This window comes from Pan paniscus, chromosome 5 (assembly GCF_029289425.2).
Source record: "Pan paniscus chromosome 5, NHGRI_mPanPan1-v2.0_pri, whole genome shotgun sequence".
In the NCBI taxonomy this organism is placed as follows: domain Eukaryota; kingdom Metazoa; phylum Chordata; class Mammalia; order Primates; family Hominidae; genus Pan; species Pan paniscus.
The window spans coordinates 136,839,107-136,865,179 of record NC_073254.2 but is presented as its reverse complement, the minus strand read 5'-3'; the positions used below and the strand labels follow the sequence as shown (position 1 = coordinate 136,865,179).

Here is a 26,073-nt window from a genome sequence, read left to right as displayed (position 1 = left end):
TTTCATATTCTACTGCATGGTCAGGCTGCAAATTTTCCAAACTTTTATGCTTTCCTTTAAAACATAAGTTCCAATTTCAGTCCATCATTTTGTGAACCCATATAACTGTATGCTGTTACAAATAGCCAGGTCACGCTTGAATGCTTTGCTATTTAGTGTTTTCTTCCACCAGTATATTAGTCAGGGTTCTCCAGACGGAGAGAACTAATAGGATATATGTATATACGAACTAGAGTTTATTAAGGAGAATTGACTCACATGATCACATGGTGAAGTCCCACAATAGGCTGTCTGCAAGCTGAGGAGCAAGGAAGCCAGTAGTGGCTCAGTCCGAGTCCCAAAGCCTCAAAAGGAGGGAAGTCAACAGTGCAGCCTTCAGCCACAGACTGAGAGCCCCTGGCAAACCACTGGTGTCAGCCCAAGACTCCAAAGGCCAAAGAACCTGGAATCTGATGTTCAAAGGCAGGAGACATCCAGCACAAGAGAAAGATGAAAACTGGAAGACTCAGTAAGCCAGCTTATTCCACCTTCTTCCACCTGCTTTTTCTAGCCAAGCTGGCAGCCAGTTGGATAGTGCCCACCCACACTGAGAGTGGAGTCTTCCTCTCCCAGTCCACTGACTCAAATGTTAATTTCCTCTGGCAACACCCTCACAGACACACTCAGAAATAATACTTTGCATCCTTCAAACCCATCAAGTTGACACTTAATATTAACCATCACAGCCGGATACCCTAAATCATCCCTCTCAAGTTCAAAGTTCCACAGATCTAGTATAGGGGCAAAATGCCACCAGTCTCTTTGCTAAAGCATAGCAAGAGTGACCTTTATTCCAGTTCCCAATAAGTTCCTCCTCTCCATCTGAGGCCACCTAAGCCTGGACTTCATTGTCCATATCACTATCAGCATTTTGGTCAAAGCCATTCAACAAGTCTCTAGAAATTTCTGAATTTTCCCATACTTTCCTATCTTCTTTTGAGCCTTCCAAACTATTCCAACCTCTACCATTACCCAGCTCCAAAGCTGTTCCACATTTTCAGTTGCCTTTATAGCAGTGCCCCACTCCCAGTACCAATTTTATGTATTAGTTCATTATCACACTGCTATAAAGAACTACCTGAGTCTAGGTAATTCATGAAGAAAAGAGATTTAATTGACTCACAGTTCTGCAGGTTTAACAGGACGCATGACTGGGAGAAATTTCTAAGCCTCAGGAAACTTACAATCATGGCAAAGGGGAAGCAAGGCACATCTTACCATGGCATAGAAGGAGAGAGAGAGCAAGGAGGGAACTACCACACACTTTTAAACCATCAGATCTTGTAAGAACTCTCGTTCTTGTAAGATCCAATCACCTCCTACCAGGTCTCTCCCATGACATGTGGGGATTACAATTTGACACAAGATTTGGGTGGGGACACAGAACCAAACCATATCACTTTCCAACTCATTTTATGACATCAGCATAACCCACCTGTCAAAAACTGACAAAGACATTACAAGAAAAGCAAATTACAGAATATCACTTATAAGCATAGATGCAAAATATCTCAACAAAATAGATTCAACAATATATTAAAAAGATAATACATTATGCAAAGGGGGTTATTCCAGGAAAGCAAGAATACCATAATTTTCTAAAATTAATCAATATAATGTATTACATTAATACAATAAAGAAAAATCAGCACCTCAATAAACATAGAAAAGGCATTTGACATAATTCACCAACCACTCATGTAAAAGCACTCAGCAGACTAGAAAAAGAAGGAAACTTAACTGGGCTCTGTGTCAGGCTGTTCTTGCACTGCTATAAAGAAATACCAGAGACAGGGTAATTTATAAAGAAATTAGGTTTAATTGGCTCAAGGTTCTGCAGGCTTCACAGGAAGCATGGTGCTGGCATCTGCTCAGCTTCTAAAGAGGCCTCAGGAAGCTTATAATCATGGTGGAAGACAAAGGGGGAGCAGGAATGTCACATGGCAAAAGCAGAAGCAAGAAGAGAGAGTGGAGCAGGGGGAGGTGCCACACTCTTTTAAATGACCAGGTCTTGCAAGAACTCACTATCACAAAGACAGCACCAAGACATGAGAGATCCACCCCAGTGATCCAAACATCTCCCACCAGACCCCACCTCCAGCATTGGGGATTACAATTAAGCATGAGATTTGGGTGGGGACAAATATTTAAACTATATGAGGCTCAAAAAGGAGAACTGTTACAAAATTAACGAATGAAAATAAGCTGAAACAATGCTTTGTCTATTTTCTCACCCCAAAAATTGGACTGGTGAAGTTTATTCTTGCCTTTCAATTTGGGTTTACAAGCAGTCACAAAGATGATGATGTTGATGACAATGACAATAATGACAATGATGGTGACTGTATTTTGTTTAGAAAATTCTTTTGTTCTCAGGATTCAATGACTTGATTAGAATGTCTGGTCCAAATGAATACAGCAAAGAAGAAATTTCACATTTATAGAATTCAGGTGAGCTAAGGTTGAACATATTTTTCTCTAAAACTGAAGTAAACTTACTTCTCGAGGCCCCATATCTGCTCGGGAGTGATAATGCAACCTTATTAGTTCAAGGTAAATGCAGTTATTCAAATATTCAACAAATATTGCTGAGCACTTAGTATGTGTCAGGCACTTGGGATTCATTGAACAAAACAGAAAAAAATCTGGCCTTTGGGGAGCTGATATTTTAGCCAAGACAATTAGATAACATTATGAATGAATAAATTATACAACAGGTTAAAAGACATGAATATGGAATAAAGTCAAAATTATACAGGATAAGTGGGATCAAGAGTGCTTGGGGGTGGGAATACCAGGAGGCCAGAATAATAGTGTTAATGAAGGTCATCAGTGTAGGCCTTGTTGAGAAGGTGATGTTTGAGCAAATACTGAAGGGAGGTGAAGGGGTTCACCAAGTGGCTATGTAGAAGCACAGAGTGCTAGAAAATGGAATATATTATTTCAAGTTACCAGTAGGTGGGGATGTTGAATAATATTATTCTAGATTTTCACAAGCCTTGGTCCTAACAACAAGGAAAAAAATGTGGGCATGTGAGCAAACATCTGTCCTATTATATAATCTCTTTTTTAATAGAAAATTTTTTCAAATATCATAAATAACTTTTTAAATGTTTCAAAATAACTGTAAAAATGATTGGATTCAGCCTAGAATGTGAAATCTAGAACTTTTGGAGGGAGGTCCTCTCACCACACAGGGTCAACACTTCAGCGTTTTGCTTCTGAGCTGCTTAGGGGGCTTTAAATCTCATCTAAACTTTGGACTCAATGCTTTCAAAGTGAACTACAGATTACAAATGATGGATAAGTGCCTCACCCGCACACTTCAAGTATGAGGGAGAGGCTGATTCTACTTATTCTCCTACTATTAATAAAGTTATTAAGCAACTACTGACGGATATCTGGTGCTAAAACAGGTGTTTTCCATACTAGGCCTCATTTAATCTTCATAGCAGCTCTAGGAGGTCAGCATTATCAACTATATTTTACAGATAAGGGAACTGACAAATTAAGTTACTTGACTGCGTTCATTTGACTAGTAAGTGATAAAGACAGAATTTGAGCCTAGCCTTGGCTAACTCATGTTTTGATGCTCATCTGCCTAATATCAAAATTCATTTTCTAAGTTTTAAAGGAAGAACTAACTTAAAAACGTGCATTGCTGGTTTAGCACTTTCTACTAAAGCTAAACATACCTCAATTTAAGGTATCCAATTGATGGCCAGCGTACATTTTGTCCTAGGAGTCAATTCTAACTCAGGAGCCTAGGGATCAAGTGAAACTAGCAAATATCTCCCTCAGTGCCAAAACTATAGCATTTGCTCACCCCTCTTGAAATGCAGCTTCAGTCTCATTGTGAAGTTTTGCTAGCATTTATGGAAGTTGCCAGTTTAGCAACAAAAGAACTATGTTTTCCTAACTTATCTGTGAAGTTATGTTCTTGGACAAGTCATTCTCACCTAAAGGTACACTGTTTTTCCCTGATGCTTTAGGGAATAACAATGGAAAGGAATCTGAAAAAACAAGATACAGAGTGCTAGAAAATATTTTTAATACATGTGTCTAATGAAGAACTTGCATCCAAAATTATAAAAGTCTCCTTTAAGTTGATGAGAAAAAGAGACAAACTCTGTTTTTAAGGTAAAAACACTTAGAAAAGGCACTTCATGAAAAATATTTCCAAATGGCTAATCAGCATTTAGAAAGTTGTTCAATACTTTGTTCACCAGTAAAATGCACATTAAACTTATGAGACATCCACTAAAATGGCTAAAATGAAAAAGATGATGATACCAAGTATAAAAAGGAAAAGAAACAATTGGGACTCTCATACATTACTACAGAGACTGAAAATTTATACAACTATGTTGAAAACCAATTAGCACTTTCTACTGAAGCTAAACATACATTTACCTTTTGACCCATCAATTAAATTTTATCCCTTGAAAATATGTTGTAAAAATATACGTATATTTACCAAAATATATTACAAGAATATTCATAGGACGATTATTTTTAGTATCCCAATCTAGGAACAATCCAAATATCAGCCAATAGTAGAATGGATAAATTAATGTGATATATTTTTACAATGGAATTCTATACAGCACTGAAAAAAATTAATTACAGTTTATATGACAAAATGGATAAACCTCATAAGCATATTGCTAAGCAAAAGAAACCAAACGCTGTATGAGTCTATTTATATGTAATTTAAATCCAGATAAAACTCTATGTGATAAAAGTCAGAAGAGTAGCTATCCTTACTGGAAGGTAATGACTGGCAGTAGGCTTAGGGAGTCTTCTAGAGTGATGGCAATATTCTGTATCTTGATGTCAGTGTAGGTATACATATGCTTAATTTGTAAAAATTAATCAAGATGTTGTGCTGTTACCTGTACATATATCACACCACAATAAAAATAGTTAAATACATCCCCAGTTCAGCATAACATAGTAAAAATGGAAAATAAGATGAATGGAAAATATGAAGTGTAACCTGAGAGAAACACTGTTTAGCTACAAAGAAACCAGAAAGACTCATGATAAACTTATCTTCAATATGCAATTGATAGCTTTCACACCAACGAGTAAAAGTGAAAAAATAAAGAAAACTTTCTCATTTCAGTATGAGGCAGTAAAGGAGGGTGGCAAGCAAAGGAAAAGAAGAGACGGAAGTAACTTCAAATGTAGTAGGAATCACACTACAGGTAAATGGATTAATTTACCTATTAAAATCAGAGAATTTTGAAATCAGGTAGATTTTTTTTAAAAAACTCTTAACTGTATGTGCTTACAAGACAATCCTAAAACAAAATGGAACACAAAAGTCAAAAAATTATGGAGTAATATATACCAGGTAAGTGCTAGCCGGAAGAAAGCTGGCAGTATAATTTTAGTATCAGACAAAATAGGATTTAAGACAAAACATGATACTAGGGATAAAATGAAAAACCCACGAAGAGAATGTAACTATCATAAACATGTATATGTACACCTAGTAATGTAGCTTGAAATATATACAGCAAAACTGGCCAAATTTCAAAATGACATTAACAAATCCCCATTAGTGGATAGCTTTATTTTAACATAGTTTTTATACATATGATATACCTGCATAAATGTAAAGAAACTGTAAGTGCACAGTTCAATTAATTTTCATTTATCAAATTCTGTACCTGGCACCCAGACTGAGAAACAGATCATCAGCATCCCAGAATCCCCTTGTTCCCTTTCCAGTTACTTGAACTCAAGGGTAAACATTATCTCAAATTCTAACACTATAGGATGATTTTGATTGCTTTTTAACTCTATGTAAGTGGAATAATACACTAAGCATTCTTTTGTGTTTAGCTTCTTTTTTTCAGCATTATGTTTGGGAGCTGTATCCAATTGTTGCATCTAGATATAGTTAGTATGAGTGAATATATACCAAAATTTGTGTTTACATTCTACTGTTGATGGACATTGCAGTTGTTTCTAGTTTTGCATCTCACAAATTGAGCTACTATAAAGATTATTATAAGTGCCTTTTGGTGAAGTTACATGTATATTTCTGTTGGGAGGCTTTCCTAGGAGTGAAATTTCTGGGTAATAGGTGTATGCATGTGTTTAACGTTAGTACATACTGGCAAACAGCTTTGTAATGTTGTAGTAATTTATATTTCCCCCAGGAGTGAATGAGAAATCTGGCTGCTTTGAATCCTTACCAACAGTTTTTCTTTCTTTCTTTCTTTTCTTTTTCTTCCTTATTTTATTTTATTATTTTTTATTTTTTTGAGACAGAGTCTCCCTCTGTTGCCCCGGCTGGAGCACAGTGGCACGATCTTGGTTCACTGCAACCTCCACCTCCTGGGTTCAAGCAATTCTCCCACCTCAGCCTCCCGAGTAACTGGGATTACAGGAGCCCACCACCACATCTGGCTAATTTTTGTGTTTTTAGTAGAGACAGGGTTTCACCATGTTGGCCAGGCTTGTCTTGAACTCCTGATCTCAGGTGATCCACCCACCTCAACCTCCCAAAGTGCTGGGATTACAGGTGTGAGCCACCATGCCTGGCCCCAGTACGTTTTCATTTTAACCATTCTGAATCAAGCACTGGTATTTGTTGTTTTAACTTTTATTTCAGTAAATGAAGTTGCACCTCTTTTCATACGTCTATTGGTTCTTTGAATATCCTTTTATGTGAAGCTTCTTTAAAGTCTTTTGTATATTTTCCTACTGGGTTGAATGCTTTTTCCTTATGGATTTATAAGAGTTTTTTTAATGTTTATTCTAGATAGGAATACTTTGTAGGATATATCTAACCATGGGAGATTGATAGCTCAAGCAAAAGAGCAAAAACAGTAAGAATAAATAATATTTAGGAGCGTCATGATATGTATTTTTAAGACTGACAAATAGAGAATTTGCATCCTTTTTAAGCATGCATAGGCTGTTTATAAAAATTGACCATGTCACAAAGAAAGTCTTAATAACAGCTTAAAAAAATCAGTATTATACAGTACTGATTTATACTTGTTATCAGTATATAATGAGATCAGATCATATTTTCTAGCTATTAAAATATAAATCAACAATAAAACACCAGTTTTTTTTAAATGCTCCCTTAGTGCCCTGTAATAAATGACTGGACTTGAAGCTACTTTGGAAATTAGGACTATAAAAGGTTTACCCATCATGATTATGGCTCTGTGAGAGGAAGCATGTGGGAAGACCAAAAGTAACTAGTGGAAAATCAGTGGCAGCACATCCATTTTCCAGGTTTAGGAAATGCTGCAGGCTATGTCTCTCTAGGCTAAATAAAGGCTGAGATGTGAGAGCGCTAGAGAAAATAAATAAATAAATAATCTGACCACTGTTCTTAATTCAACCCAGTGTTTCACATTTTATTCATACATAAAAATTCTTTTATCAAAGGACAACTATTAACATCTTAAGGAACAGTTTGGAAAAACTAACCTAGAGATTTTAATTCTTTGTCTCTTCCTCTTGTAGCTCACATAAAACGCTTTATTTGATTTTCCTGGTACCCAAACTGGAAGTCATCAGAAGACTTTTGCTAGCATTCTGTCATTCTTTGACTCTGTAACTCATTAATGCTTTGTTTTTCTTATATCTCCTGGAGGATTTTTAAAGTGGAGTTAGGGGGTTTTTTTGCTTACTTTATGATCACGAGAAAATGCTTTCATCATCTTTTGTTTACTAAAGCAAAGTATAATGGTTATAAACTAACTATGAAAGTTAAATGTAAAAATACACTAAAAGATAGTAACAAAGTTCAAAAGTTGGAAAATGTTAATTATTACTCTTTTCCTGTTTTTTTCTTTACTGTCTTTGAAGACAAATGGGGGAAGCCTTTGATCATCTGTGTTTTCCAAAATACATATTTTCTGTTACTATTAGATAAACACAAAAACTGAACTATGAAGTTCAAACCAAATGTTTCAACCACATCTCATTAAAAGCAATGTTTACATACTTAGTAGGAGAAAAGAAAAACAATTTGCATTTTATCTTTTATCCTATTTTATCTTAGTATTCTAGGATAAATATATTAATAGTATAAAATATTGAGAAATAGTACACAGTTTTCTTGAAATTATGTCTACTTCAAATTTCAGTATATATAGCCAATTAATTTGACTTCCTGAATCTGCTCCAGAATCTTTAGTATATCTGTAGATGGAAATTAAGAAAGGAAAAAATATCTATAAATGTTAGAGCTGACAATTTTTCTAGTAATTTTGGCAGGATAGACACTTGGTCTGAATAAAAGCAGAACTAAAGATTCATCCTTACCTTTTGTAAAGTGTAAATTTTATTTATCTCATAGAAAGGTACATCTTAGTAGAAAAGTGATTTATAAATCATAAGTGCTCATTTCTAGGGAGTTAACAATTTGAAATTCCTTGGACAAAATAAGTATTAAATATTGCTTTAAGTATCAGATATTATTTTTTCAAGATCAATTTGTTCTGCAAGTCTTTGTGGCACACCTACTAATGGCCAAACAGGGTGTTTGGCACTTGGAATTGTACTTGAATAAAAACTTCAAGGTATTCAAATTTAGTGGAAAACATAGATGGATGGCAAATTGATACAACAATATGCAACAGTTATTAACACATAACTGACTTCCACTTCTGGGAAGAAAGTGGCATAATATTTTTCAAGTGCTGAAAGAAAAGAACTGTCAAGTCAGAATCATCTACCAGTGAAAACATTTTTCAAGAATGAAAGGAAATTCAAGACATTCAGAATTGAAGGAAAACAGAATTTATCATAGCAGGCCTATCCTAACAAAATGACTGGAAGGAAATTCTCCAAATAGAAAGGAATGATTTAAAAAAGTGTTTTAAAGGAACCCAGGGTTTGTTTTAATCAGATATGGTAAGACACACAGATACAGAAATGACTGTCATGAAGGAAGAAGTTTTTCATACTAACAGATTCCTAGAAACAGGAGGCTTGACATGCTATGCAGGGCCGCAATGGGAAGTAATGCAGTCCATCAGTATGCAGAGGGAGATCGACTGGGGGTGAGCAGAACATGAGCTAGGAGCCTTTATTCTGGTTTCCAAGAGAAGGAACAGGAGATGATGGGTAAGCAGGTGTAGAATTGGCTAGTTTGCATAATTTCGGTGGGCTCTAGAAATTGGAACTATTGCTAGCTGTCTGTTACCTGGCACTGGAATGATTAGGGCAGCTGGATAATGGCCCAGAGTGTGAGAGGCTGACAAAGTGCGTTGCTGGGGACATGGGCTCTGGTTTGGTTGGTTTGGATGTAAATGGTGAGTTTTTTACTATCGTTAGGAATTACCTAGCCCTGGGAGGGGCAGTCTCTCCAGGGTCAACAAGGCCCCAAGATACCAATGTACAAAAATCAGGATAAAAAATATGTAATTAACACAAGAAGAAATCCTGAAACACCAGAAAAGAAGAGAGGACAATGGAGAGTAAAAATGTGGGTAAATAAAACATCATCATTTTTCTCTTGAGTTCCCTAAATTACAATTGACAAATGAAGCAAAAATTATAACACAGGCTGCTGTAAAGTATACAAGCCCTGTGCATGTTTTGTTACATTTACACTAAGTACAGTCATGTATCATTTAACAACAGGAATATATTCTGAGAAGTGCATCATTAGGTGATTGTATTGTGGTGTGAACATCATAGAGTATATTCAGACAAACCTAGATGGTATAGCCGACTATACACCTAGGCTATATTGTATAGCCTATTGCTCCTGAGCTACAATGCTGCAAACAATTGTAACGCAATTGGAAGTATTTGTGTATCTAAAGATATCTAAAGATAGAAAAGGTACAGTGAAAATAATTTATTATAATATTAGGAGACTGCCACTGTCATATACGTAGTCCATTGTTGACAGAAGCATTATCTGTGCATGACTATACTTCATTTCTTGAACATGCAAAATAAGTAGTTAAGTCAGGGGACAATGTGTAAAAAGGCACAGCGAGTATGAAACACCTTCAATGTGGCTTCAGAATAGGGAGGCAAGGGGAGATCATCAGGGGATAAGCTGGAGGAGGACTGGGGTCTAGGTTGTGAAGAGTCATGCATGAGTCACTGAGGAACTGAAAGTTAGGAGTTTTGTGGCTGAAAATGTCCAAGCAGTGGGTAATGAATCATGCAGAAGAAATACGTGCTGAAATTTGTATTTTAGGTTTATTTTGATGGGATGATACTAATAGCTTTATATGTGGTAACAATAACAATATAAACATTATTACTATACATTATGTTTTTAGGATCTAAATTTAATAAATTTCAGAAATATTTCAAATATTACAATATTAACCTGATAAATCCACAGTGACTCAGGCATCAGTCTGGAGGTGGCCATTTATATGACTAACAAATATTTAATTTATCCCCCACTACTTCACCAAAATTATTCTTGTCAAGGTTATCAATGCCCTGAACATTGCTAAATCCAGTGCTCAGTTTTTAGTCCTCATCTTATTTCACCTAAGCAGCATTGACAATATAGATCAATCCTCGAAACTCTTCTTTATCTCCTGAGCCTTCTCCTACCTCACCGGTCGCTTCTGCTCATTCTTCTGCCTTTTCTATCCTCTGACAAGGGAGTGTTTCAGGAGTCAGACTTTGGACCTCATCTCTTTAACATCTTCACTAATATTTGATGAGAAGATCTCTTCTAGTTCCATGGCCTTAACACCATATACATGATGATGATTTTTCATATTATATTTCTCACCCGAACATCACTTCTGAACATTGCACTCATATATTCTATGGCCTTGACACCTTCATTTAAATATGAATTATAGATATTTCAAACTGAAAGATCCAACGTTGAAATTCCAGTATTTCTCACTCTAAATCTGCTACTCCTGCATTCTTATTCTTCCGAAGTAATTGCAACTTGGTGCTTCCAGTTGCTCAGAATGAAAATTTGTAGTCCACCTTGACTCCTCATTTTTTTCTTATGTCCCATGTGCATTATGTCAGCAAATCCCATTGGCTCCATTTTTTAAAATATATTCAGATTTTGCCTACTTCTCACTTCCTTTACTACTACCAGCCTTATCAGAGCCAACATCATCTTGCCTGAATTATTGCAAGAGTTACCAAGTAGCCTGCAATCTATTCTCAACAGAGACAAAATAATCTTTAAAAATCTAAATCAGAATATATCATTCTACTAGTCAAAATCTTCCAGTGACTTCCAATTTCAGAGTAAAAACCAAAGTCCTGAAAAAGCCCTTATGATATGGCTGTCAGCTCTCTAATATTTCTCATACTATGCTCCCCTTGCTCCCTTTACTCCAAATCACCCATCCCTGTGCTATCCTGCTGGGCTCCCTCTTCAGGCCGTTGCACTCATCTCTGCCTGGATCACTTTTACTTCCCACATCCACATGCTTCCTTCCCTCATCTTCTCTAAGTCTTTGCTTGCATATCTTCTTCTTCTTCTTTTTTTAAAAATATTTTTATTATACTTTAAGTTCCAGGGTACATGTGCACAACGTGCAGGTTTGTTACATATGTATACATGTGCCATGTTGGTGTGCCGCACCCATTAACACATCATTTACATTAGACATATCTCCTAATGCTATCCCTCCCCCCTCCTCCACCCCAAAACAGGCCCCAGTGTGTGATGTTCCCCTTCCTGTGTCCAAGTGTTCTCATTGTTCAATTCCCACCTATGAGTGAGAACATGAGGTGTTTGGTTTTTTGTCCTTGTGATAGTTTGCTGAGAATGATGGTTTCCAGCTTCATCCATGTCCCTACAAAGGACATGAACTCATCATTTTTTATGGCTGCATAGTATTCCATGGTGTATATGTGCCACATTTTCTTAATCTAGTCTATCATTGTTGGACATTTGGCTTGGTTCCAAGTCTTTGCTATTGTGAATAATGCCGCAATAAACATACGTGTGCATGTGTCTTTATAGCAGCATGATTTATAATCCTTTGGGTATATACCCAGTAATGGGATGGCTGGGTCAAATGGTATTTCTAGTTCTAGATCCCTGAGGAATCGCCACACTGGCTTCCACGATGGTTGAACTAGTTTAGAGTCCCATCAACAGTGTAAAAGTGTTCCTATTTCTCCACATCCTCTCCAGCATCTGTTGTTTCCTGATTTTTTAATCATTGCCATTCTAACTGGTGTGAGATGGTATCTCATTGTGGTTTTGATTTGCATTTCTTTGATGGCCAGTGATGATGAGCATTTTTTCATGTGCCTGTTGGCTGCATAAATGTCTTCTTTTGAGAAGTGTCTGTTCATATCCTTCGGGCACTTGTTGATGGGTTTTTTTTTTTCTTATAAATTTGTTTGAGTTCTTAACAAGGCCTTTACTGACCAACTTGCCTGACTAAAATTTCAACCCTACTCTAGAACTTCCTATGCCTTTCACTGCTTTATTATTTTTCAAAATCTTCTTAATACCTTCTAAGATATTACAAAATGTATATTTTTGTCATTGCCTGCCTTCTCTATTATAATGTAAACTTTATGAGTTTTTTTCTACCCTATTTCGTTCACTTCTGTTTCGTCAGCACTAAGAACAATGCCTAACACATAGTAGACATTTAGTAAGTATTTGATGAATAAATGAAGTATCATAGGCGTGGTTTAATATGCCTCTTCAACAAGAAAAGAAAGCAACTATAGGCAAATGAAAAGTAACTTTGATCAACTGCCAGGTAATTATCTGAGGCTAATTTAGATAAAGTAAGCAATTCTCACTATAGAATTGCTGATATAAATGATCCAAGTTCTCTCTATACTTTCCTAAAGCATTGAATTACTACATAATCAGTTTACCTCTGACTGTACCACAAGAAATTTGATAATAGCACAAGAATATCCATGATTCAACCTCATTTCTTGTTCCAACTTGCATTTTCTACTTTAACAATTTAAAAGATTATACACATTTATTTCTACAGTATTTGAGGACAAATCAATGGATTCAGTTAAACAAAACTACTGTTGATTGAAGAATCTAATCAACCAGAATTCTATACAGCAGTCCTAGGTAAATTTGTTATCTTTTTAAATTGGTTATCTGTACACTGTCTTTTCTAATCATAATAGAGAGGGTTTTCTATCTGTTTTTTTTTTTAAGAGTTCTATTATCTCTTCCTACAAGTAAGTTTTCGAAGGAAACTCTCGATGATTGTTGGTCAACTGAAGCAGCTACATCATCAATAATTCACCAAGCTGGTCAAACCATAGTTGTCTGCGTTTGCTTAAGGGATTAAATCTGTTGATTGCCCAAAATCTCAGGGAAGAAGACCTGACATTGTTTCTCACACAATGTCCTATTGCCCACTCAAAATTGCCAACCTCTTGTTTTTCCTTACATTAAGTAGACATCTATAATGGCATGTACTCCTTTTCCTGAACAATCTCTTACAATCTTTTCACTGATAGCCTATTCCTTATGAAAGAATTTCTGAATCTGTTGTCTAATTACTTTTCATTTGAGTTGGCCTGTTTCTTGCTACTGAACAGAATCTAAAGTGGCATGTGTAGCATGTATAAAAGGTTATTTATCCTTAAAACATAAACATGCCACACTCACAACATGAACTGTGAACCTGATGGATGATGGGATATGCCTGTTGAAAACAAATAACAAGTAAGTAGTGGGAAGTCTTTCGGGCTTACAATCAGGCAGGTGCTGACTATATTGTCTCATTAGCAGAGGAGAGCAAAGAATGGATAAATAGGAAAGCAGGTGTTACCGATTCTCCCAAACAAATCCTCATTCTGACATCACAAACTGAAGAAAACCAATGTGAGCTTGGAGTTTCTGCTTTTAGCTTCTGAGTGTTCCTCACCAACATTCAGCTTTCAGAGCTGTTCCAGGTATTGCAGGTTTCCTAAAGCTACATCCACCCGGCTAAGAAAAGCAGTATAAGCTGTAATCACTCATGTCTGTGCTATTTCAATGTACTCGTTCGTTCATCTAACAACTAGTTATTGAATGTCTACCATTCATAGGTTCTGTTTAAGATGCTGGATATATTTTAGTAAATATGTGCATGTAATCTCTGTCCTTATAGAGCTTTAAAATAATGGAGGAGGTAGACAATACATAAAAAACTAACAATGATGGATATTGATAAATGCTGTGAAGAAGATGAGCACGTTTTCTGAGGAAAGTCACATTGAAGCCAAAATCAAACACAAGAAGGCTAAAAATACTCTGGTATTAACATTTGCAGGATTAAAAAAAATATTTATGTGTCCTCACCTTTGAGTTCCACACAGTAATCTGGGTTTCTTGCCAATTTAAGCATTTGTTGTGTGTGGAATGTTCTATCACAGATTGTGGGGATCTAGGGGCACAGTTTGTGATTCCTGAAGAAAGTTTATTTTATATATCCTATATTATTTATTTACTACATAGAAAAGACAGCTAAGTTAGTTGTTGACTTGGACTATGTGTATATACATCAGAAAACTGATTAAAAAGTGAGAAATTCAATCAGCTAATTTTTGTATCAACGGCACTAAAGTAGTGATTTGGTGGATTTATTTTTCATTGAATTTATACTTTAGCTTGATATCAAAATGACTTTTAAGCTATGCAACTTGCTACAAAAAAGACTGAAACCTTTTGGTATTTGTTAATGACTACTGAAAATGCAGTTGCAATATGAGAGATTCAGTCAATACCCAAAAAGAAGATAAGGCAATGATTAAACACTAAGCTGAGTAACTGGTAGATACTTTGGGATTTGGGGGGTGAGAGGGTTGCTTGTTTTACAATTAGTGCTGAGTTGGATGAAAGAAGTAATTTTTTATGACTAGTACTGAATATCAGGGCTAAGAGAGAGGATGACGGAATACCATGTTGCCATTCTATATGAGACAATGGAAGGCAGAGCTGGATAGTATCCTAAAAGATTAGAGCTCTTCCCTGAAGTGGGGGGAACATATATGTGTATATATGTGTATATTAAATACATACAGTTGACCCTTGGACAATGCAGGGGTTAGAGGTGCTGCGCCTTCCCTGTACAAAGTACCCCAGAACTTAACTACTAATAGCCTGTTGTTGACTGGAAGCCTTACCAATAACCTAAGTAATCGATTAACACATATTTCATATGTGATATGTATTATGTGCTGTATTCTTACAATAAAATAAATAAACAAAATGGTATTAAGAAAATCATAAGGAAGAAAAAATATATTTCTGTTCATCAAGTGGAAATGAATCACCATAAAGGCCTTCATTCTTGTCACCTTCACTCTGAGTAGGCTGAGAAGAAGGAGGAAAAGGAGGGGTTGGTCTTACTGTCTCAGGGGTAGCAGAGGCAGAAGAAAATTCATGTACCCATGTTGTTCAAACCCATGTTGTCCAAGGGTGAATTGTGTATATATATATATATTTATATTTATATATGTATATATATTTATATTTATATATGTATACATATCTTCAATTTACAACAAAGTATTTTAATAACAATTCATTTTTTGTATGATTGTTAGAAAATAATTTTTTGTTGCAGCACTATTCACAATAGCAAAGACATGGAATCAACCAAATGCCCATCAATGATAGACTGCATAAAGAAAATGTGGTACATATGGAATACTATGCAGCCGTAAAAAGGAACAAGGTAATGTTATTTGCAGAGGCATGGATGGAGCTGGAAGCCATTACCCTCAGCAAGCTAACACAGGAACAGGAAACCAAACACTGCATGTTCTCACTTATAAGTGGGAGCTAAACAATGAGAACACATGGGCACAGAGATGGGAACTACACACGCTAGGGCCTATAGGGCATATCGGGGGAGGGGAGAGCATCAGGATAAATAGTTAATGCATGCTGGGCTTAATACCTAGGTGATGGGTTGATAGGTGCAGCAAACCACCATGGCACATGTTTACCTATGTAACAAACCTGCATGTCCTGCACACGTATCCTGGAATTTAAAATTAAATTAAATTTTTAAAAATAGAAAATAGCTTTGAAAAGTGAACACTTGGCCTCTTCTGTACTATTAAAACCTTATAGATTATTACTACTGCTTAACTTCACCAGAAAATTGCCATCTTCACTATTTCGTGGTAAGGTAAGCAGATCTGGCCTTAGGGTAGTGATCTAGCTGAGTTCTACAATTGGATGGATGAGAAGTGATTTGTGGGCAATAATACATTGTTAACAATCTTTTCACTGATGGTATTAAATGGTGATGTGTATCAGGCACATGAAGTTGTTGGTGGGAGATTAATGAGGATTATTTGGGTTACAAACAGGTAACAACATAGGCAGGATCATTATTTCAGAAAACATTCCTGTGTTTCCTGGGAAGCAGAGCTCAAATCTGTTCTAATAGATTTAACAGTGTTCTCATAAAACAGACAGTGATTCTTCACATTTCTGGGACTAAATGACCCTTTGATAATCTGATGAATAACTGAATGTTCTCCTCAGAAAAATCTATATACGCATGTTCACTCAAAACTTTTATACAATTTCAAAAGATTCACAGACTCTCATGAAGTCCATCCATAGACCTCCTAGGGTACCCTAAGTAAGATAAAATGCTGTATGTTGCCCATTAAAGAAAATTAATTACCTAATGTTAAAACTACATATTAAGTAAGAAATGCTAGGGGGGATTTCAATTACAGACCAGGGTACAGCAGGAGAAGAAAATGGAGCAGGATGAAGTAGAGTGTTGCAGAGATCAATGATAGTTCAATATTAAATAGTACCGTGATGGAATAATAAGCCAGCTGGGCAAGTACGGGGAAACAGGGAACCTGGTGAGGGAAAGGATACAAGAGGACCAAAATCTGACTTGGTTATTTTATGACCTTGTTAAGGACCAATCTTTCTCTTTTTTGCATATTTGAAATTCAGCTAAATGAAATAGCTTTCTTAGCTATGCATCCAGCGGTCCCCGTGGGGATTTAGGCTTTTGCTTGTAATTTTACCTCTAGAAGAGGTTTTATTGAACTCTTTATTTAAGGTGCAGTGATATCCCTCTAGCATTCAATACTTATTAAGCAATATGAATTGATATTTTTATTTTGTTGGGTAAATGATAATAGCAACAGACTGTAAAAGCTGCTGATCATATCTAGTGAGAACTATAGCTTGGATTCATTTTTCTGGGGCTCATCTATCTACTATGAGCTCATTGGTGATTTGTTAAGATGAACAAACTGAGCAATATATTTGTAATGTAATTAAATGCATACATACACAAGTAAATAATAACATTATAATAAGTAACATGTAATTGCAGACATTTAAAGAGTCTTCAAACTCATATATGTTTGTTAAACTTTCTGGACAACTGAAGTTGTCCTCATAAAAAAGGCTGCCATTTGAACTGTGAGATACACAAAGAAGTGTAAAACATGTATCTGAATCTTTAAAAAGCTTCAATCTAGTTGAAGAGGTAATAGTAAGCACGTGAAAAATTAGAAAATAATGGAAGGATTAAATAAGCTGGTAAGCTACCAGCACAAGAGATGCCAGTTGAAGGTGCCTAATCGTGGGATTCACGGCTCAGTGCTTATGGTTGTTTTTAAGGGTAAAATCTCTCCTGTTGTGACTTCTTGATAAGGAATTATTGAGAAAGAGAGGCACACCACCAGCAGAAAAAAAAATGCATTAAAATTTAATATTGATGAAATAAAACGGAATTGGATAATTGTGTTTTGAATACCTGCTTGTTTTAGCTAAATATATTTTTGTTCATGCTGCCCTGAAAAACAAAAGGAAACTGAAGTAGTTTGACAATATGGAATGATGGGTCAGAAGTGATTCTTAAGTTCTGTTTATTTTCCCCTTAGGCTGTAGATATTGGCATCTACCCTTATAACATTGGTATTGGCTTCTTTCCTTCCAGAGGATACTCTCTGACCTGTTCCATCAGGCTGACTCCGTGTGCAATGGCATAGTCAGGTGCCTGCCTAGTGTGGACCAAGGATCCTCCGTGAGCCCCTGCCACACTCTACCTCCCTTGACCCCTCTTGCAGACAACTGAAATTCCATTGTTTTATATTTATTCCTTTAATCTTGAAGACATTTCTGTTTTAAATATCTTATTGCAGATGCAAATAGCACTGAAAATAATTTTGTAGTGTCATTGTTAAGATGAAACTCAATGAAGTATGAAAGACGGGTGTGCAATTGAGGAGGGTGAGTGGGAAGCTGGAATAACAGGAGGGAAAAATAAAATGTTAAAATAAAATAAGACATGTGTCAAACCTCACTCTCTTGAGGGCTTTCTTGAGTGCGAATGTGGTATTCCCTGCCCCTGCTCCCGGAGTATCATTTCCAGCCTGATCCCATCTTCACTGCAGCCTTTCATCACTGGGGAAGCCATCCCATCTTCAGTGCTACAAACTCACCATTTTAGAATAAAGTATCTTTAATCATTGATTGTATTTTCCTACTATGCTTGTCTAACCAGGATAATGGTATCTTTATGAGAATTACTTGGGGAGTGATACTTTCTTACTTCCCTCTAAGTTATTTTAACCAGATGCCCCTCCACGTAAGGCTAGTTAAAAAAAATAATAGAATCTTGAGATCAAAAGGAGCAATAAACTAGTACTGTCAGTAATTCATATCTCAAAAATTTTTAAGAGGTTTTACCCTTCAGAAATAGTTACTTAAGATAAAAATCATAATCTTTTGGAATAGAAGTAGTTATTGTTGTCATTTATAAGGATTTTTTAAATAGAAAAAAATGTAGCAACTGTACATTCTAAATTATGGCTAAAAGTTCTATCCCTAATAATAGAAACTACAAGAGTGACAATAATGTTTCCAGTGGAAGTCTAAAGTTATTAACATATTCTATATCTTCCTTCAAGTTTAACTTAACGACGGATTTGCATTCCAACATGACAACAACCAGCTAGTAGTACTATTATAAAAGTCATTTCTACCATGCATTTAATGCTTGAGAAAAATCTTTGAACAATGATTTAGCCAGCTGTAGAAAGCACTACAAATTTGGCTGGGTGCGATGGCTCATGCCTGTAATCCCAGCACTCTGGGAGGCTGAGGTGGGTGGATCACCTGAGGTCAGGAGTTTGAGACCAGCCTGGTCAACATGGTGAAACAACCCTGTCTCTACTAAAAATACAAAAAATTATCCGGGAGTGATGGCACACACTTGTAATCCCAGCTACTTGGGAAGGTGAGGCAGGAAAATAGCTTGAACCTAGGAGGTGGAGTTGCAGTGAAACGAGATCATGCCATTGCACTCCAGCCTGGGCAACAAGAGTGAAACTCCATCTCAAAAAAAAAGAAAAAAGAAAAAAAGAAAGAAACCACTACAAATTTAGGAAATGATAACTTTCAGTTTAGTTTTGGGAAGGGAAAGAAGGGAAAGGAACTAATTATTCAGTGCGTACCAGAATACAGAAGCTTTGCAAATCAAACCAGCTTATCTCACAACATATTCGTTAGATAGAGTATCTTAACTCTTTTATAGATGAGAAAATTATTTTTCAGAGAAGTTAAGTAACTCATTCAGTGTCACATAGCTAAGTAGTGGGCAGAGCAACCCAGGTCTATCCGATTCCAAAGTTTGGGCCCTTTCTTCCACATGATACTTCATTTTACAGCACAAAAGTCTTTTTAGATGTTTTGTTTTCCTACCTTCAGAGGCTCCTTTAAAGACATAGTTCTTCAAACTTAGATTATATTTATTAAAATTTAAAAAGTGCCTTATGTTTACATTTCATCAGATTACAAAGACCCTAAATATTGTTAAAATTGCAACCTAAAAGACATTATTGGCATACCTTTTGTCATTGATTTTTCAAATAAATGTCATCTGAACAATGTATCTTCAGAATCACTCTGAGTTGCTTAATACTTACTATAATTTTGCTGGGAATTATCTGGATTTCCCATTTTTTAGTTTAGTTTTCCCAAAATCATTTTTGAACTTGTAATTACATAAGACCTTTGAGGTTATCTGAGCAAAATAACTAAATTCATGAAAATATAAATCCATCCGATACCATACACACACATATATACCAATAAATAATAAGATTAAGATGAGTAAAATGTAATTGCTAAACATCTCAAGAGTCTTCAGACTCATGTATGTTTGTTAAACTTTCTGGGCAACTGAAGTTAACCGGTTTTCATTCTAATAGAAAATTCTGCCATTAGTAAAAATGGTAAGACTTAATAAAACATTTGAAGCTGCATGATGAGCTGTGACTTCTCCACTCCTCAGTTGGCATAACCCCATAGGACTATGGAATCTAATGCTAATTTGGATAATGAAAAAATGCCACAGTGGCCATTGTACTCTTTTATTTTTTGAAATTTCTTTAAATGTATCTGCCACTGCACTCCAGCCTGGGCAACAGAATGAGACTCTATCTCAAAAAAAAAAAAAAAAATGTATCTGCTACCCATCAAACAAACTGTATGTATTGGATTTGAAACTGCTTGCCCATGAGATATTCATTTTTAATAAAACATTTTTAAAAGACTGATTTTATTAAATACACTTTAAAACTTTAAACTTTTTCTTAATGGTGACTACATTATTGAGGTTTCTCTATCCTCTGTTAAATTCCAAAAGACACCCAACAAATTATGTTAGTTCACAGAATCCTAAGTACTTAAGAATATGTAGCCTGAAATCAGTCCCAAATTTATTAAAATATAGCACCCACAATAGTGGAAATGTCAATGATCTATGAACAGACCTTTCTTGTTCAAAGCAAAATACTGTATCGGACAAGTTTCATCTTGTTTTTAGTTTTACCCATCTTCACAAAAGCTACATATTTCTAACACAGGGAAAGTGGAAGTGACAAATACCTAAATTTAACTGAATTTCATTTTTTAAACAGAGCTTTTCAGGAAAAATAAAAGCAGAATGGTTTTTTCTAAATACCTGATAAACTATATTGAATTATTTGTGCCTTGAATGTGATACCTTTTTAAAATGCAGAACTGTCTATTTCTAAAGTGGAAAAACTTTTCCAAACTGCTTCTTCTTGAAAGTTCTACATTCTGCTCCAAAAGAAATGCCAACGTGACTCAGGGCCCTTGACATATCACTAGAGTAAAAAAGTACCATTACAGTGAAACTTGTGTTTATAATTCTATCAGCTTTTACATCACATGACTGCTATCACATTATCTCTAACACTGGAGTGTTAAAAAGCCTATGTTCTTATTGGTGAAACAACTGTTTTGACTATCATCAAGTATCTGAATACTGAGTGTTTCTGGCCCTTGACACTGTCCTATACCTTATAAGGTGTTTACAGGTGAAATAGGAATCTTGCTGGCACTCCGTGCACTTAATGATTCCTAAGAACTCACATGAACTGAGCAAATGAGATAGAAACATGGCGTTCTTAATTATACTAATTACCTGCTTTGTGATTATTCTTGCTACTTCACAGCCTTGCCAGACCCCTGATGACTTTGTGGCTGCCACTTCTCCGGGACATATCATAATTGGAGGTTTGTTTGCTATTCATGAAAAAATGTTGTCCTCAGAAGACTCTCCCAGACGACCACAAATCCAGGAGTGTGTTGGGTGAGTAAGTCTCAAAAAACACATTTAGATTTCAAGATTGTCATGAGACTAGGACATATAAACTGTTGACTTGTATTAATATCTAAATCATTTAAAAAAATAAACTCATATGTATTTTTAAGTTGCATATGGTTAATCTTGCAATCCTTCTTTAAAAGAGAGCTATAACAGCCCTCTATGTATAATGAAACAACCTCCAAGTGCAGAGGATATGCATGCTTTTCATTAATATATTAATTTAGATTTTGCCTTTAAAAAACAATGCCTGAAGTCACTTGAAAAGACATTGTGGCCTATTTTTCACTACAAGCACACATAACCCACATGTATTTCTATCACACACATGTATTTTGTTTTAAACACAGATCTATTATTTAATGCTTTGTTTAAAATAGACTATAGTTGAATTTTTTCTTACTAACATTTTTTTTCAACACTGCATTCATTTCATTCCAGAAATAGTCTAACTCTTTCCTGATAAATTAAGACCCTCCTCAACTCAAAGTGCTCCTTCCTCCTGGATGAACACTTTGTGTCGTGAGAGCTTACCTATGAGAAAGGCATTTCACTGGCACAGTATAATGTGGAAAAGTAAAGCTGGGTGGAAGGTGTTGCAAATGGATTTTCCTTAAGGAGAACAGGATATTCTAATTCTCATTTCAGTTTTGGGATAAGCTAATTTTGTAAACTTAGGTAGATCACTTAAACTCTGAGTTCCAGTTTCACTGTTGTGTATATTTTCTCATCTGTAAAACAAAGGCCTGGATAACCTCTAAGGACACAGGCAGCATCAGCTGCTGTTGCTATGGAATGTGCTCTTCATGCTTCCTTCCAACTCTAAAATTCTCATTCTATTTTTATGTTTCTACGTCTAAGTTTAATCTTGTTTTTTCTCTTACCTTTCTTTCTTTATCAACGAAGTATTTCCCAAGCCCTCTAAGAATACTTTTAGATAAAATGTGATCCCCTGTCACACTAAGATTTCTTGGCATTCTCCCTAAAAGTTGGGCACTTTTAGCTATTGTCATCATAATCATTGATTAACAGGAATACCAGAGAATGGTAAAAAAAAAATTAATAATTGATGAAGATTTTCAGAGCACTATGTTGGCACACAAAGAATGACTGCAGAGTTGAGGCCCACAATTGCAGGCCAACAATTAAGGATGGAAAACACTAAATAGTTATTTGACCAAATAAGGAAATTTCCTATTTTAAAAAATCACTCCGTTGAAAATCTCTTACCTTTTTGTCACTCATCAAGAGAAATGGTACTCACTCAACATTGCACAACTACTTATTAATTGCCTACCTTACCTGTACCCTATTATAGGCACTGGCACACCAACATGAATACACCAAGGAGGTTCCAACTCTAATGGAGCTTACATGTGCTGGACTCTGAAAATATTATACAATTTAATGTCAGACAACCTATTCGTTTACCTTTTTTCTCTTCTATGTTTCTCTTTTTTTAATTGATATGTATTAGTTTACATATTTATGAGGTACATGTGGTATTTTGTTATATTCTTAGAATGTGTAATGATCAAGTCAGGCTTTTTGAGGTGTCCACCACTTTGATTATTGTCACTTCTATATATTGGGAACAATTCAAGTCCTCTCTTCTAGCTACATTGAAATATACAATACATTGTTGCTAACTAGAGTAACTGTGCTGTCAAACGATTGAACTTCTATCTTTTATCTAACTATATGTTTATACCCACTAACCTACCTCTCTTTATTCCCTCTCCTACCCACCCACCTTCCCATCCTCTAGTACTTTTATAATGTCAGCTCTCTACCTTTATGATATCAATAATTTTAGCTCCCACATATGAGTGAGAACATATGATATTCGTCTTTCTGTGCCTGAGTTGTTTCACTTAACATAATGGCCTCCAGTTTCATCCATGTTGCTGCAAATGATATGATTTTATTCTTTTTTTATGGCTGAGTACTATTCTGTTGTGTATATATATCACATTTTCTTTATCTATTCTTCTATTGATGGACACAAGTTGATTCTATATCTTTGCTATTGCAAATAGTGTTATGGTAAGCATGTGAGTGCAGGTATCCCTTTAGTATACTGATTTCCTTTTCTTTGAATAGATACCCAATAGTAGGATTACTGGACTACATTTATCATTTTTAGATTTTTGAGAAATATCCATACTCTTTCCCATAGGGGTTGTACTAATTTACATTTTCTCCAATAGTGTAGATGAGTTCCCTCTTCTGCATGTCCTTGCCAGCATCTGTTTTTGTTTTTGTTTTTGTTTTGTTTTTGTCTTTTTAGTAATAGCTATTCTAACTGGGGTAAGATAATATCTCATTATGGTTTCAATTTGCATTTCTTTGATGATTAGTGATGCTGAGCATTTTTTATATACCAGTTGGCCATTTATATCTTCTTTTGAGAATCATCTGTTCGTGTTCTTTGACCACTTATTGATGAGATTTTGCTTTTTTATTGTTGAGTTGTTCAATTTCATGTATATTCTGGATATTAGTCTGTTGTTGGATGAATAGTCTGCAAATATCTTCTCCCAGTAAGTGGTTGTCTCTTCATTCTTGATGGTTTCCTTTCCTATATAGAGATTTTTATTTTAATATACTACCATTTGTCTATTTTTCTTTTAGTTGTCTGTGCTTTTGAGGTCTTACCCGCAAAATCTTTGCCTAGACTGATGTCCTTAAGTGTTTTCCCTATGTTTTCCTCTAATAGTTTTGTAATTTGGGATCTTATGTTTAAGTTCTTATCCACCTAGAGTTGATTTTTGTATACAATGAGGGAAAGGAGTCCAGTTTTATTCTTCTGCATATGGATATCCAATTTTCCCTGTACGATTTATTGAAGTCCTTTCCCCTGAATAGGTTCTTGGCTCCTTTGTCAAAAATCTGTTGGCAATAAATATGTGGATTTACTTTTTAGTTGTCTATTCTGTTTCCCATGATCTATGTATCTATTTTTATACCATGCTGTTTTGGTTACTATAACCTTGTGATATAATTTTGTCAGGTAGTTTGATGCCTCCAGTTTGCTCAGGAGTGCTGTGGCTATTCTGGCTTTTTTGTTGTTGTTCCATATGAATTTTAGGATTTTTAAAAATATCTGTGAAAAATGATGTTGACATTTAATAGGGATTGCATTGACTCCATATGTTGGTTTGGGTATTATGGTCATTTTAACACTATTATTTTTTCTGATCCTTGAGCATGAGATGTCTCTCCATTTATTTGTGTTCTCTTCAATTACTTTCATCAGTTTCATAGTTTTGCTTGTAGAGATCTTTCACCTCCTTGGTTAAATTTATTCCTATGTATTTTTTGTAGCTATTGTAAATGGGATTGCTTTCTTGATTTCTTTTTCACCTGTTTCACTACTGGTGTACAAAAATCCTATTGATATTATATCCTGCAACTTTACTGGATTTGTTTATAAGCTCTAAGAGGATTTTTGTGGAGTCTTTTGGTATTTCTAAATATAAGATAATATCAACTGCAAAGAGGGACAATTTGACTTCCTCTATTTCAATGTGTATGCCATTTCTTTCTTTCTCTTGCCTGATTGCTTTGGCCAGGACTTCCAATACTATGTTGAATACGAGTGGTGAAAGTGGGCATCCTTGTCTTGCTCCACTTCTTAGAGAAAATGCTTTCCACTTTCCCCAGTTGGTATGATGTTAACTATGGGTTTGTCATATATGGCCTTTATTAATTTGAAGTATGTTCCATCTGTGCCTAGTTTGTTGAGAGTTTTTATCATGAAAGGTGTTGTATTTTATCAAATACTTTTTCTACATCTATTGAGATGATCACATAGTTTTTGTCCTTCATCCTGTTGATGTGATGTATTACATTTATTGATTTGTATATGTTAAACTATCCCTGCATGGTTGATATTACACTTAATCATGGTGTATTATCTTTGTGACGCACTGTTGAATTCTGTTCACTAGTATTTTTTGAGGATTTTTGCATGTATATTCATGAGAGATATTGGTCTATGGTTTTCTTTTTTCATTGTGTCCTTATCTGGTTTTGGCATTAGGGTAATGCTGGCCTCATAGAATGAGTTAGAGAGAATTCCATCCTCTTGAATTTTTTGGAGTAGTTTGAGGAAGATTACTATTATTTCTTCTTTATATATTTGGTAGAATTCAGCAGCAATCCATCTGGTCCTGAGCTATTATTTATTGGGGGCTTTTATTACTGATTTAATCTTGCTATTTGTTATTGGTCTGCTCAGGTTTTCTATTTCTTCCTGATTTAATCTTGGTAGACTGTCTGTTTCCAGGAATTTTCACATTTCCTCTAGGTTTTTCCATTTATTAGTATATAATTGTTCCTAATAGTCTCTGATAATCTTTTGTATTTCTGTGGTATCAGTTGTAATGTCTCCTTTTTCATCTCTGATTTTGTTTATTTGGGTCTTCTCTCT

General features: G+C 35.4%; 1 protein-coding gene across 3 annotated transcripts in view; it reads left to right on the top strand.

The window, feature by feature from the left end:
- The first annotated feature begins 21,337 nt into the window (after window positions 1-21,337).
- GPRC6A (G protein-coupled receptor class C group 6 member A) overlaps window positions 21,338-26,073 on the top strand; it is a 36,926-nt gene continuing 32,190 nt past the window's right edge. For all 3 annotated transcript variants that reach the window (XM_003827579.6, XM_003827578.6, XM_003827577.5), the window contains exon 1: window positions 21,338-21,623. In XM_003827579.6, the coding sequence (XP_003827627.2) occupies window positions 21,430-21,623 (194 nt within the window). In that variant the 5' untranslated portion in view covers window positions 21,338-21,429. The remainder of the gene's footprint in view (window positions 21,624-26,073) is intronic.